Source organism: Pagrus major, chromosome 1, assembly GCF_040436345.1.
Source record: "Pagrus major chromosome 1, Pma_NU_1.0".
Lineage (NCBI taxonomy): Eukaryota > Metazoa > Chordata > Actinopteri > Spariformes > Sparidae > Pagrus > Pagrus major.
Genome location: NC_133215.1, coordinates 27,391,068 through 27,411,090, shown reverse-complemented (window position 1 = coordinate 27,411,090; position 20,023 = coordinate 27,391,068). Strand labels below are relative to the sequence as shown.

The following is a 20,023-nucleotide window of genomic DNA, read 5'->3' as shown; positions in this document are numbered from 1 at the left end:
AAAAAAACCCGCAGTGTGCCGAGAGGAACATTTCAACTAGTTCATATCAGATGGATGGGACGACTTGAATGGTGCACTTCTGCAGGGCTGCCTCACTTCTGAATGAGATGTAGTTGCGACCAGACTCCTCATGGGTGAATCAGCTGGGATATTCTGTAGCGATCGATCACCCCCAACCCTGCTAACGATGGAGAGTGGAGTTTTTCTGCCCTGCCTGGATCAGTTCATGCTGAGCCCACTTGTCACCTGGGTAAGTAATGCAGGAGGCTCTGATTTCCTGACAGACACTGTGCCATCAAACCTCTCACGCTCAACTGTCTTTGTTGATCAGGTGAAGACATTTGTGCCACATGATGGGGACATGCACCTGGACTTCTCTGAATTACTGGATGGAGTCTTCCTGATTGACATAATGACACAAATGTAAGTCACTTCATGCCAGCTTTGTTCTCGCAGCTTATTGTCACATTTCTAATCTAGGTTGTGAGCGGTGCCCAGATGGATATTCAGATTAGTAGCCTGTGTTTTGAAGCTGTTGGCTGTCGTAGACTTGATATGGCATCATTCTTTAAGCTATGATCAACTGTGATGTTGAAAGGGGAAGACATATCAGTGGTTGTATAACATACACATACTAGAAATTATCTTGGGCAGCTCGATATGTGAAAAAAATCTGAATTTCTAATCATAAAATGATTATTTTGAGTGATATTGTGATTGTGATATGATGAATGATCATGTTTCCATTGTTTTTTCACTGAAAAAACTATTAAAACACATGATGGCGTTGATGACAGGGTTAGGGTTCCAGCAGGGTTCGGGTTCTTGTAGGGTAGGGTAAGTTTATAGTTCTGGGTCAGGGGTCAGGGTTGGGGTTCTGGTAGGGTAACGTTGGGTTAGGGGTTAGGGCTTCGACATTTATTGTAGTGTAACACAGGTTAGGGTTATCTCTGCAGCACTACAGTGCTTCATTATAATGCTGTTTCGCCAAACATTTTACTTGTTCTCTAAAAACTGCAGCTTCTGCAATTTGGCTCTCGCTCTTGGCTTTATATCAGTTTTGATAATATTTCAATTAACATTGCAACCCTGAAATCGTCCCAGTAAAATTCATCTTTTTAAACAATTCGGTATCTTCGCAGCTAATGATACAGTATCAAGCATTTGCCTACATTCTCATCCAGGCACCAACAGTGCTGGCTTTGTCAGCCTGCAGTTATAAAGGGGATCTTTGTCGTCTGCAGCAGTCTTCAAATGCAGCTTCCTCATTACTTACAGGTTAGGGTTTCTCTAAAGAATCAGCATAACTTAAAGTTACAGATTTTCAGCCTAACACTGAGGGACATCACCTCGAAGAAAAAGACTATTATTGGACCAGATCTGCCAAGACACGAGGAACATCATAGATACTGTCAAGAAAGATGCTACTTAAGAGATTATGATTTGGGTGCCTTATGTTCTGAGGGAATTACCCTCACCCTTAACAAACTCTAATTTATGGCCCTTTGGCAGTTTGTGTCAAAGACTCCTGCGAGCTACTTCAGCCTCTCTGTCAGGCTGAAATGACGCTTCACGGTGGAGTAAGAACTGAAATTGAAGAACTGCAAAGAAAGGGTAAAAAACTGATGACCCAGTGGAGTTGTGGATAATGCTGTCTGGCCACCCCAAGTCTACAGTATCCATTCATCCCATTATCCTCCAGGGTCACAATAACCAGCTCTAAATGCAAAACAATGCTGCGCCATGGGGAGGGGAGGGGAGGGAAAGAGGCGGGATAATCTCCTGGATTGGGAGACCCTCTAGGATTAGGGCCTTGTTGCTGGTGTTTAGTGGCGCTGGGACACAGATGGGAGGGAGGATGAGGAGGCACAGAAACAGGACAAACAGCACAGAGATGGCAGAGACGGGCAGACTGAAACGTGATGTGCTGAGCAGCATTTCTGACCCCCTTTCATCTAGTACGTCTTTCTGTATATTTTTCCAAGGAGCAGAATAAATTGGACACAACAGGTTTCTTTTCCTGAGAAACAAGGTCAAGTCTGACCTGTATAACTGCACCAAGGTTCATGAATTTTAACTCTAATGTATGACAGTTAAACCCCAGACTACAGTAAGACCGAGCCAACAGCCCAAGAATCCATCTGAAGGGTTTCCTTTGGGTGGAAAGTCTAATGCCACCCTGTTTGGCTCAGAAACAGTCCAGTTTGTCAGCTGAAAGGACTGACGTCACCCAGGCTAAAGTTAGGAATGAATAGAGACCTCATACATGTTTTCATGGCAATCCTTGAGCCAAAACTTGCACCAGCTCGCAGCTTCCTCTCACTCCATTCCACTGACAACCGTTTGTTTGTTTGTGAATAGCAGAAATGTCAAGTAAAATGCCTTCATGTTGTGTCCCTTTGTCAGAAATCCCTCGGCTGCACCTCAGGGTGCGAGCAAAGTGAGCAGGGATGCAAGTCACAGGATCCAGAACCTGAACTCCCTGGTCCAGCAAATCAAGTCGTATTATCTGGTGAGTTTTGATTCTCAGCCATGTCATATGTTATATAGTGTATCTGCGCTTCAGGCTGCTAAGCTCTCCATCTCTCTCTACATCGGCTTATGATATCTGAACATTCGATTTAGACTTTTCAACTCATCCATCACGCACACACTGGCTCACACATGAGCAAAACCAGAGAGTCGGTAGCACTCGTGTCCCAGCAGATCGACTAGTCCTTCTTAAGATGCATGCCCTAGATATCCGCCATGTACACATCTGTGTAATCAGCACAGGAGTGAGGTTATTGCACAGCAGAGAGCCACAGTAAAGCTGCAGTCAGAGCCTGACAGACACAAGATTCATGGGCACACACCACTGATGTTGAATCGTGGATTTTCTGTCTGTGTCAGAGTAATTAAGTACAAGCTAAGCTTTCTTCTGTTGAGATCTGTTAAGATCACAAGGGAAGTCATCTCACTGAGGACAGGACCATAAAGCTGCTCAGATGGTTTTATAGATTTCTTTGTGTTCCACAGATTAACAGTACAAAGGTTATCATCAATGGCTTGTCTGAACGCTGTTTTCTGCTGCTCTTGATAAACTCAAAGTTTGGTTGCTTCTTAGTCACGCTGATCTGACTCACTGCAGCTCTCCATCCAAGGACATCAGAATTAATGAATGCCTGCTTCTTACTAAAGAAAACATCATATTTGAGAGAGACTGCAGCTTGTTATTTATGCCTTTACTCATATTAACATAACTCTTAAACAAGTGCACGTCAGAGAAAGCAGATGTAGGGCAGCTCTTGCATCTTTTAACTGCAGCTGAACTGCACATCCATCCTGGTTCTGTGTGGGTTATTTTTATGTTGTCAGGTCAGATGAAGGACTGGCAGAAATATAAAACTGAAGAGAGTCTACAGCCATGCCAGTGGCGCTTGTAGGCTGTGCTTTGGTACAGTTGTGCTTTGAGCTACATGCTAATGTCAGCATGCTATCAGTGCTAACATGATGATGTTGAGCTGGTAGGTTTACCATGGTCACCAATGGTCACTACATTTGCTAATGTGCAAACATTTGCTATTTAGTACTAGCCAGTGTACAGTGGCAGTTAACGGGAAGAGGCATTTGGTCACAAACCAAAGTATTGGACACAACTGAACTATTTAGACTTGATCATGTCCATGAAAAGTCAGAGGGTCATCAAAGTATAACCCGAGGGAAGCATGTTTGTATCAAATAGTTGTTGATATTTTAATCAGAACCATCTTGTGGTGGTACTAAAGGGGGATAACCAAAGTCATTAGAATATATTATCTGGGACCATGAATGTCCGTACCACATCTAATGGCAATCCATCTAATAGTTAGGGTGAGACTTAGAATTCATCTGGGGACCATGAATGTCTGTACCAAATTTCATGGCAATCCATCTAATAGTTAGAGTTAGACATTTTTACTAAAAACCAAAACGTCAACTTCACGGCGGCTCTAGATTAAATTCAGAAACCACAAAAATCAGTATGCATCATCCCTCTGGGGGGCATGAATGTCTACAAAATTGTACAGCGTGTACACAGTAACTATAGAAATCCTCTGAAAGCTAGCAAGAACACTTAATTTCATTAAAAGTGACATTTAGAAGGAAAACTAGTTTCAACTGACAGAGGCAGGATGAAGATACAGCACAACTGGCATACTTCATACTGGTATCAAGTTGAACCCATTGATACAAAGTAAGATGCTGTTTTAAACCTCCTGCAAGGCTCTGAATCCTTAACACAGTTTTCTAATACATCTAAAGACTAGAGACTGACTCTCAGTTCCACACTCTTTAATCACACATAAGCTAGGGAGGGAGAGGATGATGGGAGATTCACGGCCAGTCAGTTGAACTTTCCTTTAAGGGTCACGGTGGCAGTCACGGGAAAATGCGACTGTTGGTGCAGGATGGACTACATGACTTCAGTCAACTGTAGCTTTCATTGCATGTGGGAATTAGTAATAGTTTCCTGAACTGTACAGAGTCACTTATCCTCATTAGGGGCTATTAACATCCACAATTACACTGCACACACTGTGCACACACTGTACACATACTGTACACACACACGCATGATGGCAATCCACTTATAACCCGATACAAGGCTGAACCGAGCAGTTTTGGTGGGTTTCACCACCGCACCGGGGAAACTGGCTCCGTCATCAACCCATTCAGAGCACTCCTCCCTTTGTTGGCCGCGTTTCTATACATGTGTTTAAGCAGCGGCTATGTGCTGTACATACATACGCTCCTGTCCATTCAAGCACTTTGGCTCGACGTCAAGAAGTGTTGTATTGTGTCCTTGTTTCAGTTTGGCCTAAAATGTGCTTATCATCCCTTTTTTTTCTCCCCCCATCTCCCCCGTCCCTCTCTGTTTCTGTTTTTCTGCAGGATAATCTGAGACAACTAATCATGATTCCTTTGCCAAACGTGTTGCTGCTTGGCAGGACTCCCTACTGTGGTACGTTCTTTTAAAGGAAACTCAGAGTGGTCCTCATCTCTCCTCTGTGTTGGAGCTGCTAAGTCAGTATACAGATGGAGGCCTGATTAGTCTGTCTGCAGATACTCAATAAGCACTGCATTGATTTCCTATAATTGGCCTTCGATCAGGACATGTGTTTGACTTTGTGTCCTTTGCTTGTACACTGCTAAAGTGGTCAAATTAAAAGACCCTGCCAATGAAACTAAAGTGAAATATTGCTATTAACATAACTTTTAACTGCATGGCATCCATGCAAAACAATTAAAAATCAAAAAACAGATCAAGTATTTCCTGACGGACAGACAGACGGACTGCTTTAACTCTTCCTGATTCAGCTTTAATTCAATTGCACTCTATCAGTCTGATAACCACACTAGCTTGTGATGGTGAGGCTTTGGCAAGCGGTGACCCAAATTCACCAGCTCGCACTCGTTTCGACTAAAATCCGTGCCAGCAGCCCTCACTGCTTCAATCTGATAAGTTTTATTTCAGATAATGACCTTTCCTTTCATTTATCCCCGCACAGAACAAAGTCTGGAGGAAATGAAGAAACTTTTGCTGCTGCTGTTAGGGTGTGCAGTCCAGGTAAATGCCGACTACGTGACTATTTGTGTGCAGAAAACATGAAACAGCCTGCACGAGCTATGGAGATTTAAATCTGTTTAAATTTTTACTTACAGTGCGAGCAGAAAGAGGAGTACATCAAGAGGATCCAGACGCTTGACTTTGACACAAAGGCTGCCATAGCTGCACATATTCAGGAGGTACCTGACTTTATATGACGTGTGCTTTCAAAAGTCACAGCTTTGTGAGATAATCCGTTTGTGTCTTGTCATGCAGGTGTCACAGCAACTACATGTTCTTTCACATTTTATCGACCCTTACTATCCCTCTTCATTTCCCAGGTGACCCACAATCAGGAGAACGTGCTGGATGTGCAGTGGTTGGAGTCCAGTGAGGTGCATCCAGATGAGCTGGAGGTTGTGGCGAGGAACATGGCCTCGCACCTCCGACATCTGCTGGACCAGAGGGAAACCCAGCTCGAGGTACATTTGATGTCCTTTCATAATTTATGAAAGTTTGTCAACTGTGTATGAATCAATACACTTTGGGGAGAAAGTGTGCATAACAAGAAGAATATAATAAGTAAGAATAATAAGAAAGTAAATCTCAAATGTGTTTTTATGCAGACTATAGCAGAGCTAATGCAGGAGAAGGACGGTGTGGTCAGCTTGCTCAACAGTCCCTCCAGCCCGCAGTCAGCCAGCTACTCTCCCAGCATGCAGCAGCAGCAGGCGGGGACTCAGCAACACCTGGCAGTGGAGCTGGCCGACTCTAAGGCCAAGATCAGACGACTCAGACAAGAACTGTGAGTACAAAATAAAATGATGATACAGTGATTGAAATGATTGCTGGGTTTAATTTGTCCTTTAGTATAGTGTGAGTTCTCTCTCAGGCTGTTGGTAAAGAGTTAGCCTGTCCTCTGTGGAGCTGCCAATACAGAGTGAATGAGAGGCAGAGAGAGAGAGAGAGAGAGAGATACTACAGGATAAGAGATGCCCTGGGGAATTTGGCCCACATTACCGCCTGCTTGGCAGGTTCCATGGCTCTGCACTATTACTGACCCACATTGCCTCTGATTTTCAGCGGATACTGCATGCACACACACATGCACACACACACACTAACCCTGATCCTATCAAGACCCCATCTTCGCTCTCCATCCCATCTACTCCGCTGTATTGTCCTTCCTTGTTTGAATGCTCAGATTGACATACTGCTGCCTCTGAGCAAACACAATATCGCTTAAAGCATCAAGTATGGCTTGACTTTGAACTTTTGAACGGCCTACGACGGTTCTTTCATATGTATATGTGGATCTGAACCTGCAGTGGTTCTTTCTGCATATATATGCTTCTCGATAACGTCTGGGGAAGAAGATAAAATGGGGTCATGGAGCTTAATGTCAGAATCAACTATTTGTAGGTTTGTAAAACTTTAATAGCCCAGTGTTGATGAAGGTTCTCAGTCATCCAGGTCATGGTAATTCTAAGTGCTGAATCGTAGGCAACTGGACGTGTTTCAGTTTCTTGAAGACGTTTCACCTCTCATCCAAGAGGCTTCTTCAGTTCTAACTAACTGGAGGGGAGTTGCAGGCTTTTAAACTCTGTGTGGGAGTGTCCTTACAGAGTCGTGGACACCTGTGAGCTGCATTACTCTGTTTATGTCTGGGTGTTTTGTCCTTAGGATGGACAAGTTTCTGCCTCAGCGTGTTGGTAGGTTTGAAGTGAACTGGGATATGATGTTTATTGAAGATGCTCCTGAGTTTCTCAGATGTTCCTGCGACATAAGGAATAAAGATGTTGTTACATTTTTCCGTATCCTCCTCTCTGTCTGCTCTGGATCTTTTGAACATTGATAAATAAAGTTGTTACTGACTGAACAGAGGAATGCATGTGTATATATGCTCACTCCTGTATTTAGTCATTTGCAGTATTTAAATATATATATATATATGTTGTAGCACATTAACCACCTGCTTGTCTCTCTGCACTGCACATCTGACCACCAGAGAGGAGAAGAGTGAGCAGACGCTGGACTGCAGACATGAGCTGGAGGACATGGAGGCAGAGCTGAAGAGGATCCAGCAGGAGGTATGTAGAGCAGAAGAATAGATTGCGGCTCCTTCTAATGGTGACACGCAGTAACCTCCTGACCACTCTGCAGATTAAACAGATTAATGCACACCATACTTTGCTGCAGAGCAGCACTTAATGACAGTGAGTTCAAACCTCTGAACCTCTGGACTCAGGGATACAGCTAAAGCTTATGTGGATCTGTCGGTGGAAGCTTTGTGGCTGTACATGTTAGCATAGTTTCCAGCAACCAGACGGGAAATTAAAGCAGCGTTAATTGATTGATTGATTTATTTTTATTTATTTTTGGGGGGAGGAGCTAACACAACGTTGACATTTTAATACCTTAGGTTGGTATGTTGAATGTGCTAGCAAACAGCTGCCTGTAGAGCAATATTAGCATTCAATTGGAGTCTTGTTTGTGTCCACCTGATGAATGTGAATCCAATAGTCACTCTCCTTTTAGATCTGATTTAGTCTTCACCGACTCCAGAGGGAAATATCTGGCTCTGGCCATCGACTTGAAACAAATGTTGAGAGACACTTGAATATTCCAGCTTGGCTGAGGAAGTTTCCCAAGAGAATGAGAAAGATTAGTGCAGAGCTAATTTTGCTATAAATCACACCTCTGTCTGAACCTTCACCAGAACTCCCAGCTGCTTATAGACGCCCGCGCAGCCCGCACCTACCGTGACGAGCTGGACGCCCTGCGAGAGAGAGCCATTAAGGCGGACAAGCTGGAGAGTGAAGTGGGACGCTACAGGGAGCAACTGCACAAGATGGAGTTCTACAAGGCCAAAGTGGAGGTTGATGCAGTTTCTAAATGCTTTACCAGTGAATTTTGACCCATGAATTTTCATTATATGCTTGCAACTTAGAAAATCACTGAATAGTCTGATGCAATAATCACATATTTATACATTTTGAAATGTTGGATGATGAAATGAGTCTTCCTAAGATGTGGACAAGGAAAGTGAAAGGTGTAAATCTGAGAGGTGTTTCTTTGCTTGTTTGTTTTTCAGGAGGTAAAGGAGGATAACAGGGTGCTACAGGAGACCAAAGAGGTGCTGGAGGATCAGCTGGAAGGCTGGAGGGCTCGCTCAGATAAAATCCACCAGCTGGAGAAGCACACTCTGCTGCTGAAGGCCCGGGTCCACGACATGGAACAGGTCAGACACCAGGAGCTGTCTTTTGTGTTACTTTTGTGTTGCTTTGTATTAAATTCAAAAACATATAGAACTCAACATTAGCTACCTAAGCCCTCTTTTAGATTAAATGATCATCTAGTCCTGTCTGCAATTGGACAGAATTAGTTCTCATACCTCTGCTGATACTTCCTGTCCCCACCCTCAGGAGAGGGAGGCAGATCGGAGGCGCATCGAGGAGCTGCAGGAGGAGAACCTGGCTCTATGTCTGGCTCAGAGGAGGAGCATGGAGGAGTCCCAGCACCTCGGCTGGGAGTTAGAGCAGCTCTCCAAGACCACTGAGAACTCCCAGGGTAAGAGCAGGTGATACAGTGACATGTAGTAACGAGATAAATAATAGATGGGACTGGTTGGAATGATCGGCTAAGTATTTGCATTTCTATCTACTTTTTTTGTTTAGTGTCTCATGTCTCTGCACGCAGTTTGAACATATGCTGATATATAAGCTACACTATTAGCTCATGTACTGGATGTACATACACAGATTTATGATGTCAGTAATCTTTGTTTTGTTAATGTTGGACTACTGTATATCCAATGAATGTAATTGTCAGGATTTCATGTGTATAATGTACAATGCGGCATGTACAATATGGCAAAGTTTAAACATCTGTGGAGTTGCTGCTGCTGAGCTGACATTTGATAGGCTAATTGAGCTTAGCTAGACTCAATTTTACACATTAAAGTTTGTTTACAGGTCTTTGGGAGTACTACTGCTTATGTGAAATTATGTGGCTTAAATTGCATTGTGGGTAATTTAGGCAGCAGGTTGTGAAAAATCGATTTTGAGCATTTGTTTTTAAACTGTTCAAAATGAGTCCAACAGTGTGATACTGTAGGAGTGCAATGCAGAACGGTGGACTGCTTTTCAAAACCTGGTGCCTACATTACCCACAATGCAGCTTAGCCACTGAGTGACATCACTTGAGGCCATTTATCACATCACATTACATGCAGCTTCCTCTGGAGTCATAAAAGGCTTTATACTACTTTGTTCACATATGCAGCAGTACTCCCCACGACCTGTGAACACACTTTAATGTGTAAAATTGGTGGAGTTACCCTTTAACGGCACCTTTAAACATTTACAACTAGTCTTTCATGCTGTCTGTCTCACGTCCTCACCTCCTTTAGTTAATTGCCATCATGTGTTTGTGTACAGGCCAGCAGACTCTGAGCGAGGAGGTGAGTGAGAGGACCTGCAGTCGGATGCTGAAGCTGGAGAAGGAGAACCAAAGTCTGTTAAGGACCATAGAGGAACTCAGAGCTGCCTCTATGAACAGCAGCACACAGCCCAAACACAGCCACCACCTTCAGTGTGATCAGGTGGTGTGCGGCAGCAACAACTGCACCTCATCAACAGACGAACCCACCTGCTCGAATATAGAAAAGTGCACTGATGTATTCCCGCTCAGAAGAGTCACACAGTCGATGCAGAATGGAGATTCAAACTGCCATCAACAACTCCACGCAGAAGAGCTGGAGGAAGCCCAGGGTGAGATCCTCCTCACTGATAATCCAGACCTTCATATTCAGGAGAAAGGACAGCTAGAGGATGGAAACAGAGGAGATCATTTCAAAGAACTGATGTCTGATCTGGAAGTCTTAGAAAATAACCACAACAGGCTCCATTGTTTCGTGGGATCACGTGGCCGCTCGCCTGGCTCGAAGAGCAGCAGTCCCTGCCATGACAGCATCTTCACAGGTCTGCCAACACGCTCCTCCTATGCCAGCAAGCACACACAGCGGCTGGAGGCCAAGTGCAGGGCCCTGGATACAGTTAATCAGCACCTACAGACTTCCCTCGATAACACTGGTGGGTTCTGTCGATCAGATAAACGTTAAAGAATGCAGTCATGCACTTACTTAATTCTTTTTCTTTTTCCTTCCATCTCTTCAGATCGGAAAGTTCAGCGCCTGGAAGCAGAGGTTCAGGAGCTGGAGGCAGAGAACCAGAGCCTGCAGGCCACTTTAGAAGAACTTCGGATCTCTGCGCGACGCCTAGAGCAGCTGGAAACAGAGAAGCAAAGCCTGGAGCAGGAAACCACCATCCTGGAGAGGGAGAAGAGGCAGCTAGAGAAAGAGAATCGGCGGCTCCGCCAGCAGGTAAGTAGGCTAGGGTAACATGTTAGCTGCTCAGCAAAGGTAGGATAATGTTTTGGAGACTCACACTGCCCTTGAATAAAAGAGATAAATACTGTTTTACCTTCCTCTGTCTTAGGCTGAAATCCAGGAAGCCAACTTAGACAGCAGCAATGTCTGTATGGCCAGCCTGGAGAGGGAGATGCGTTTTCTTGTGAAGGAGGTGGAGGGGTTGAGGGAGACTGCTGAGAGGGTCAAAGGCCTGGAGGGAGACAACAGAGAACTGACCAAGCAAGCTGCAATCGACCAGAGGACCCTGGCCACCCTCAGAGAGGTCTGTGCTGTCGAGCTTACGCACACTGAATAAATGACCTGCCCTGACACTTCACTGATAATGCACTGTTTTTTGTTTTTTACAGCAGCACTGTGTTTCACATAGATTCTCACATTTTACCTTTGATAGATTGTATGTGCATGTGTATGTATGCAAGAGCCACAACTATCTACAAACATTTATTCTGACAAAACGACAGATAAAAGGTGCTGGGCTTTATTTGCACCACCTAATCTGTCGTGGGTGACTTTAAGTAATTGCAAAGCATTCTTCCACTTAAATGCCATTTTATGTCATACTATTAAGTCTTTCACTTTGCAATGGTCTGCTCGTTCTATGATAAATACTTTGTGTTGCTAGGGTCTGCAGATTAACAAAAACAAGTGATAGAAAAAAAACTTTATTAACATTTGGTTCCTAACCTTGAGGATGTTGGTTAAAACCACTGGAATCATGGATTAGGAAAAAAACTTCTCCAGAAAGTTAAGTTAGATGGGTTCTGGATGTTTAAGTTCCAAAAATGTCTTTAAATGTCTCTTCAAAGAAGAGTGATCCAGGTACACTGTCCATCTTTAGGAGCTGGTGAGCGAGAAGCTGAAGACCCAGCAGAGGGACAATGAACTGGAGAGGCTGGCCCATGAGTTTGAAATGAAGCTCCTTAACCAGAAGAGTGCACAGCAGGCTGAACAGGAGGCACCGGACAACAGGTGCTTACAAAATGCTTGGAGTTCCCATCCTAACTTTTGAAGGCAATAAGATAAGAAATGAGAAGTGTTATAAGGGCACAGTCAGTACAAAATTCCTTCTTTCCTCTATGCAGCCGGTTCAAGATGCTGGAGTCAGAGTTGGAGTCGTCTCTGAAGAAATCTCTTCAGATTAAAGAAGAGAAGATGGCTGCTTTGGAGGCTCGTCTGCAGGAGTCCTCCAACCTGAACCAGCAGCTGCGCCAGGAGCTCAAGACTGTAAGTCATGTCATAAAATTCACGTTTGCAGGCTTACTTGCATTGTAAATCTTCACAGCTCCAACTGTTTGACCTCTTTGAACATGCAGGTGAAGCTTAGCTATGAGGCCTTGCAACAGAGGCAGGAGGAGGAGTTGACAGCATCAAGCCCCACCCCTCCCAGAGATAGCAGCAGGGCAATGAGCGAATGGCTGCGTGAAAGCCAGGAAGCCACCAAGGAACTGCTGAAGCTCAAAGACCGTCTCATTGAGGTGGAGAGGACTGTAAGTGGTCAGCCCTTATTCAAGTAGATGGCCAAAATGGTCATGGTAAGTAGGTGGTAATTACCAAGCAACATATTTGAAAGTTTAGCCACAAATTACCACAGTTATTACCTAAAATGTGTTGAAAATGACCCCAGTTAGTGGCCTGCTGAGGGGAAGTTGGACAGAAACTAGCTGGAAGTCAATATGGCATGATCAGCAGAAGTTAGGCAGGAACCATTTGGAAGTTTACTACGAAATGTGTTAAAGAAATTATCAGCTATTTATTAACTGCTTATTGGAAAATAGCAGCGTATTATCATTTAATCATTTTGGGGAAATTTTCAATACATTTTGGAGTAATTACTGTGGTAACTGGGGGTCATTTTAAAGACATATCAAACATGTTATTTGGTAATTACCACCTACTTACCATGAAATTTGCAAACCCGTAAAATGAAGTATTATGAACATCTTGCTTTTTCTTTTCTTTTCTTTTCTTTTCTCCTCTCCTCTTCTCTGCTCTCCTCTGCTCTGCTCTTCTCTTCTCTGCTCTTCTCCAGAATGCGACACTGGAGGCAGAGCGCCAGGCTATGCAGGCCCAACTGAAGCAGCTGGAGAGTCAGTCTGACAGCCAGCAGGCTCAGATCCTCGCCCTGCAGAGGCAGGCTGCCTCACTGCAGGAGAACAACACAGCCCTGCAGACACACAACGCTAACCTGCAGGTGCCGCCACAACACACACTACTCTCAGCCTCTGCACACACATAGATGTATTGCTGATAGAGTCCCGTAGAGTCTCTGTTAAGTCTCTGCATCAGTGAGCATGCAGACAACACACACAGAAAGCATTGATGCCACATTAACTCCTGATCAACTGGCTGCCTTTCTTCTCCAGGTGGAGAAATCCACTCTGAACTCACAAAGTGCCTCCCTCATGGCCCAGAATGCTCAGCTGCAGCAGCAGCAGTCGGGGACAGAAAGCGAGCGGGACGGCGCCATGCGGGAACGCGAGGAGCTGCGTGGCATTCATGAGCAGCTATTACGAGATCACGAGCGGCTGGCAGCTCTGCATGAGCGGCAGGCCATGGAGTATGAGACCCTGATGGGAAAACATGGCTGTTTGAAAAATGCCCACCGCACACTGGAGCTGGAGCAACGCACGCTGCAGGACAGGTGGGGGAAAGGGAGGCAGCCGCATGAACTGTCATCCTATGCGATACGAGATCTCTGTGTTCACGTGTGTGTGTTTGGTGGTATCTTCAGGTACAACAGCCTGTTGCAGCAGCGGGCCAAGCTAGACGACCTGGAGAAAGCCCTGAAGGAGGAGCAGATGAGGATGGCTCTGGAGAAGGAGCAGCACAGGACGACTGCAGCTGAATGCGGCCGGCTCCGTGACGAGAAGGACTGGTGAGGAGGATCAAGCCTGGATCCCACCAGATCATATACACGCTAATACACACCTTGACTAATACATGGATAATCAAATACTGTACTTTTTTTTTTTTCAAGGCTGAACCAGACATACCGTCAGCTTCTTAGCGACAACGAGATGCTGACAGTGGATCACAAGCAGCTCAAGAGCCAGCTGAATGAGGCCAAGCTGGAGCACACCTGGCTGGAGGCCGACTTCTCCAAGCTCAAGAAGGAGTTTCAGCAGCTGGACATCACCTCCACAAAGCTCACCAACCAGTGTGAGGTACTGACACGCAGCAGATGGAGCTAGTTTAGAAGTGCCTTTTAAATGATATAACCATTACGTTGTAATTGACTCTTAAAGGGGCACTCTGTAGTTTTGGGGACGACATTTTTATCAGAAGAGAAAAGATCTTCATGGGCTGATTTTTTTTTATTCCTAAACAAACTAAATAAACCAACTGTCATTGTTTTCATGACTGAATAAACTGAATAAACAAACTGACCTTAAAGGACAACACAATTTCATACTTTTTTATTTTGTTTATGTTTGGCGGACCCTGCCACCTTTCTAGCTTCAAACAGTGTTCTGGGACCTTATTTTCCTCTGAGAACAGCTAGTTTATTCAGCTATGGAAAAAATAAATATTTCTGAGTTTGTATTATTACCTTATTAATATTGTAAACATTAAAATTCTGAGTTTGAATTTCTTCTCCAAAACCACATGGTGCCCCTTTAACCTCAGCACTCTCAAGCTGACTTTACGTATTTAGATTTTTGCTTCGTGTGCATGCTTACACATCACTTTTTGTCCATGTGATGTGTAGTTGCTGAGCCAGTTGAAGGGCAACCTGGAGGAAGAGAATCGCCACCTGCTCGGCCAGATCGAGACCCTGATGCTACAGAACCGGACCTTGTTGGAACAGACCATGGAGAGCAAGGATCTGTTCCACGTCGAGGAGCGACAGTATATGTAAGCAAACAGGGCACTGTGACAAGATAATGTAGCATTAAGTAAAACCATGCTACACTGATTGGTTAATGAGCTTACGCATTAAACAAGCAGCACAAAATGATGATCCATCCGTCTGTATTCTCTCTTCTGCCTGTCTCTCTTCAGTGACAAGCTTAATGATTTGAGGAGGCAGAAGGAGAAGCTGGAGGAAAAGATAATGGACCAGTACAAGTTTTATGAGCCATCACCTCCTCGCAGGTAAGATGTCTATGAAAGTCATAACTCTGGGTTTTTAGGGTGAAATGACTGTGACGGGTCACATTTTTGTTTCCACAATCAGCAATTTCTACAGTGGGACTTGGTTCGTTGCCAGTGTTGAGTCGTGAGTTATGTAATTTCTGTTCACCTACATAACAGTTCATCAACAGGACATATTCATAGTGCAGGCGGTAATACAGTGAGCTCCATGGTTCTCCATCTCTGTTGAGCAGGACATGGTTATCCATGCGCTAACCTGTTAGCAGACTGTCTTTTGAACCCGAATTAACTGATTTTTTTCAGCTGTTTTTCGTCTCCACCACCTTCCTGAGGGAAATTAATCTTTTGATGCTGGGCAGGTAGAGGACTGTAGGTTTATAAGAGAAAGACAGCTGCCTGTTGCAACCGAAAATGCTGCTATGGGCAGTGAGAGTGGTAAAATGGTCAAATCAGAGCATATTGTAAATATTAAAATTCTGAATTTTAAATGTATTCTCCAAAACTACATGGTGCCCCTTTAAGGCTCGATTATGGTACAAGCCTATCTGCTTTCATGTGTCTGTGTCTATTAATTTAAATAAATTTCCCCTAATGTTATTTTCTTTGTTTAGACAAACATTCATTGCTAGTCTAACTCACCTATTCATGATTGGTGATCGACCCACCTACATGTTATTCTTATTCTGTTGCGCTTTCTCTTTCCTCTTGTAAATCTGCCCTTCACAGACGTGGAAACTGGTTCGCTCTGAAACTGAAGAGGTTGATTAAATCCAGTAGCCGTGAGCACGGACCAGACCGCCCACCAACACCCACACACTCAGGCACTGCTGAGTCACACCACCTCTGTCACGACAGTAGCTCCTTCATCAGCTCAGATGGCTCTGGAGGCTCAGCCTCCACCTCAGCAGGTGAAGCCATGATCTCACCCCAACGCAACAGCAGTGAGTATGGCCTTCTTGAATTAACCAGATCATCTCCCATTGACTTTGCAGAACAGGTCTTATTAAAGTATCAACGCCCCACCTTTACTGCTTCAGCCATAGATGAAGAAGTAAGATCATCAGAGGCAGGGTGCAAAGATCAGTCAGGGGTGTGTTCATCTAAGCCAGAGGACTGAGAAAACGTCTCCTGCCAGCTTGGCTTTTTTTAAAGAAATGCAAAAACTTAAATAAATAGATTTTAAAGTAAAACTGTTCTTGCACTTTTGTCATGTACACTTCTTTGTTTGGGCATATTCATACAACCAACACACAGTGTGGACGATAGGAAGAAAGTTGATTTTCTCAAAATGACCCTTTAACTTTTTACAAATAAAGAATGAGATCATATTAATTCATAAAAGGTAGCATGATGTCTCTAGTGGTATTCAGTGTGTTAAAAAGTCAGCATACATGTGTGTGTCACGTCCAAAGACTCATTCTTCCTGAAGCATGATGTGTTTGAACTTTCCTCAACAGTCCTCAATATGTCTTCCCTGTGTTTTTCTTGTTGGTTAATGGATTTCTTCACCCCCGCCTTCCTTCCTTCCTTCTTTCCCTTGTCTTTTCCTTCCCTTCCTACCCTTCTCCTCCCTCACACCCTTTTCTCTCTACTTGCATCCATCTCTTTGTCTACCCCCCATGTGGCCGCACTTGCTGTTAAATAGCCTCTCTGAAAATGTTTCCCCGTATGAGGAACAGGCTGAAGGACAGAGACAAAGTCAAGTCCCTCTTCCGTCGTTCCATGTGTAAGAAAGACTGTGGTCCGGCGTCTGCCACCATCTTTACTGTAGCCTTTCATTTCATGGCTAACCAGATAGTACTGAGTGAATCTATGCTTTTTTTCTCCAACATCTGCTACATGATATAACAGCAAAGTAACCTGAGTAGGTGTAAAATCAGCAGTCAGTCATGTTGGTACAGTGCCCATCACAACCGCATTTCACAGCACTAACTTAAGTATTAGATATGTAATTACAGCTTTAGGCATCTGCACTAGTCATTTTCTAACAGAGTGCCTATTTTTGAAGACAATCTGGGGTATTTTGTTAATAGAGGTCAAAGAAATGCCGCATTGCAGGAGGACACTTGTGCCGCAGGAGTTCTGACCTACCACGAGCCGACTGTACTGTAGGGAAACATTTTAAAACCACAATTCTAAACGTTTGTGTGGTCTATGGAGAAAGCAAACCATCCCTGTCGCTGTGTTTTCCACGCCATACCTCCTAATCTCCATGACCACTTCACCTGTTTGTCCTCCCTCCCTCATTCACTCCCCACTTCTTCCACTCCTGGATCCAGCCCTGAGCAGCTTGGCGTACCCCTCGGCCCCGTTCGAGGAGGAGCGGTGGGCGGAAGGGCCAGAGGCTGACTTGGAGCAGGAAAGAAGGAACGCATTGACCTCATCCCTCACCACATCCACCCTGTCCATCCTCCACCTCAATCACCCCACCACCCCACCATCTGGCTACATCACCACCACAACCACTGACACCACCGACACTGTCCCAGACGTTTCTGAGCTTTGGGTGACAGGTAGAGGCATTCATGATGTCATTTTCAGTGGGTAGGCGCTAGAATAAAGAGGAGAAGAGAGTTGAGCAAAGGCAGGATATTTAAAGGGGCACAACATAGTTTTGGAGAAGAAATTCAAACTCAGAATTTTAATATTTACAATATTAATGAGGTAATAATACAAACTCAGAAATATTTATTTTGTCCATAACTGAATAAACAAGCTGTTCTCAGAGGAAAATACGGTCCCCCGAACACTGTTTGAAGCTAGAAAGGTGGCAGGGTCCGCCAAACATAAACAAAGTAAAACAGTATGAAACTGTGTTGTCCTTTAAGTCCTTTCAGTCCTGTCCTTTCAGTTTGTTTATTCAGTTTATTCAGTCATGAAAACAAAGAGAGTTTGATTATTTAGTTTGTTTAGGCATAAAAAAAATAATAATTTCTCCAAAACTACATAGTGCTCCTTTAATTGTAGTAGCCAAAAGTGTCAATCACTTATAACCAGTCAGTAATTTCTTATTTTCGTGCCCCACAGACAAGGATTCAAACAACAGCACAGTGCCATCTGGATTTGAGGACAACGACGAGCTGCAGAATCACGGTAAACCTCTGTCGATACTCGTTTAGAGGATTCTGCAAGCATACAGATGTATTACCAGCTCAGGAATTAGAGTAAATCCATCAAATTGCAATCATGACCTTGTTTCATATTAATCTCTATGCCGCCCACGGAGGCCAACAACTGTCATAGAAAGACTCTGCTGCCCCCTGTTGGTCAGTAAGAATATCATCGTGTTGGAGCTCTTTTAAAAAAGCATCTTAATCTCCTTTTTCCAGGGCTGAATGGTGTCCAGAGTCGAGCCCAAAGCGAGAGCAGCGGCGAGTTCAGCCTGAGTCTGGAAAATGAGCCGTGGTCAAATGGCAGCAGTCCGGTCCAGCAGCCTCCATCACGCCGCTCTTCCTCCTCCTACCAGCCACCCAGCGATACCTCCACCCCCCAACACACACTGAAGCTGCAGCAACAGAAGGAGAAGGTCTCTTCCGTGCCCATCACCAGCAGTCAGAACTTGGATATCCAGGTTACACCAAAACACAAAGATCCTCAGGACTTCTGGCTCACAAGGGGCACAAAGAGCATCCGAAGGGGGTCGAGAGGGAAAGTGACACGTCGCTCATCAGATTCAGCGGGCGCAGTCAAAATAAACCCAGAGGTCAATGGGGTGAATTTAAAATCCAGCAAGGCTGAGACTACCAGAGCCTCAGTTTGTTCACCTATCACAGTGTTGTACGTTCAGGGTAAGTCATCCTCAATGTCTGGCTGCCTCAACTGCTTCTCCACCCCTGTGGGGAAAGAGGGGCGACTGAGAGGGCCCAGGTCTCCCAAAAGTCTCCCCCGAGCCAGCAATGTCATTTCCACAGCAGAGGGGTCGTCCAGACGCTCCAGTGTAAACAGCGACTGCAGGGTGGCAGGCAAGACTGACCCGCCCTCTGTCCATGTTTCAGATGAGAGCATTAAACAGGAGGAAACAGCTGGTCAGCAACAACCAGAAGCAGACAGTAATCACAGTGAGCCTGAGCCCATTCCTCCAGTCAAACCTCCCAGAGACCCAACAGTTGTCCCCGCAGACCTCCCCAAATCACCCGTGCAGGAGTCACTTTTGGGCTCCGCGTTCACTTTCAACTCTGTCTTCTCAAACACAATCTTCAGTGATTCGGTGGTCACGACCACGACCAGTCTGGACGCCCTCGCCAACAACCAGACCTTCCTCTGTCTGAATCCAGCCCTGGTGCAGAACTGTCCACTTAAGAGCCAGGAGTCTGCCCCTGACATACCGCAAACGCTGCTCAACATGGAAAACGAGCAGAGCCAAAATGCAGAACATGCAGCTGGGCAGGAGGAGAAGGACAAGCCGCTGGCAATCGCATGAAAGCAGCAGTCACATCAGTGAATATTGTGTGGTTCTGCAGCAGGTAGCTGCGAGGCCACTTTTCATGACACCAACTGAAGCACACAATTGAAGTCACTGTAATTTAATGTTTGCACTGTATTCTTTTGACTGCCTGAGTGTATACAAATGTGTAAATAAAAGATGTTGATGAAGGTTCTCAGTCATCCAGGTCATGGTAAATCTAGGTGCTGTATCGTAGGCAACTGGACTTGTTTCAGATTCTTGAAGAAGATATAAAAAACGTTCCTTTCTCACTGCTGTAGTAACATTAGCAGCTTTTTTTGTTTTGTTTTTTTGATATACCCGAGTAATAGATCGACAGATTCACAGTGCTATCTTTCCATTCTGGTTGTCTCTTTGCACAAATTATGTTTAATATAACTAAATGACACGTGGATAGATATCCTCTTTTGCCTGTTAAACATTAGACTGGTGATGTGACTCAAGCCTGTTTACTTTACCACACTGACAATCCAGTTCTGTATAT

At 44.6% G+C, this 20,023-nt stretch overlaps 1 protein-coding gene across 1 annotated transcript; it reads left to right on the top strand.

The window, feature by feature from the left end:
* Nucleotides 1-187: 187 nt before the first annotated feature.
* Nucleotides 188-19,515, top strand: ccdc88aa (coiled-coil domain containing 88Aa). The gene is made up of 29 exons (XM_073470317.1): nt 188-250; nt 332-423; nt 2,407-2,512; nt 4,915-4,984; nt 5,532-5,590; nt 5,686-5,769; nt 5,911-6,051; nt 6,196-6,374; nt 7,578-7,659; nt 8,289-8,447; nt 8,664-8,810; nt 8,995-9,139; nt 10,009-10,662; nt 10,747-10,952; nt 11,068-11,262; nt 11,839-11,969; nt 12,083-12,224; nt 12,314-12,487; nt 13,030-13,191; nt 13,364-13,641; nt 13,732-13,875; nt 13,978-14,164; nt 14,710-14,855; nt 15,003-15,095; nt 15,822-16,036; nt 16,741-16,821; nt 17,375-17,608; nt 18,123-18,188; nt 18,425-19,515. The coding sequence occupies exons 1-29, from the start codon at nt 188-190 to the stop codon at nt 19,513-19,515; spliced, it is 5,526 nt and encodes a 1,841-aa protein (XP_073326418.1).
* The last annotated feature ends 508 nt before the right edge of the window (nt 19,516-20,023 follow it).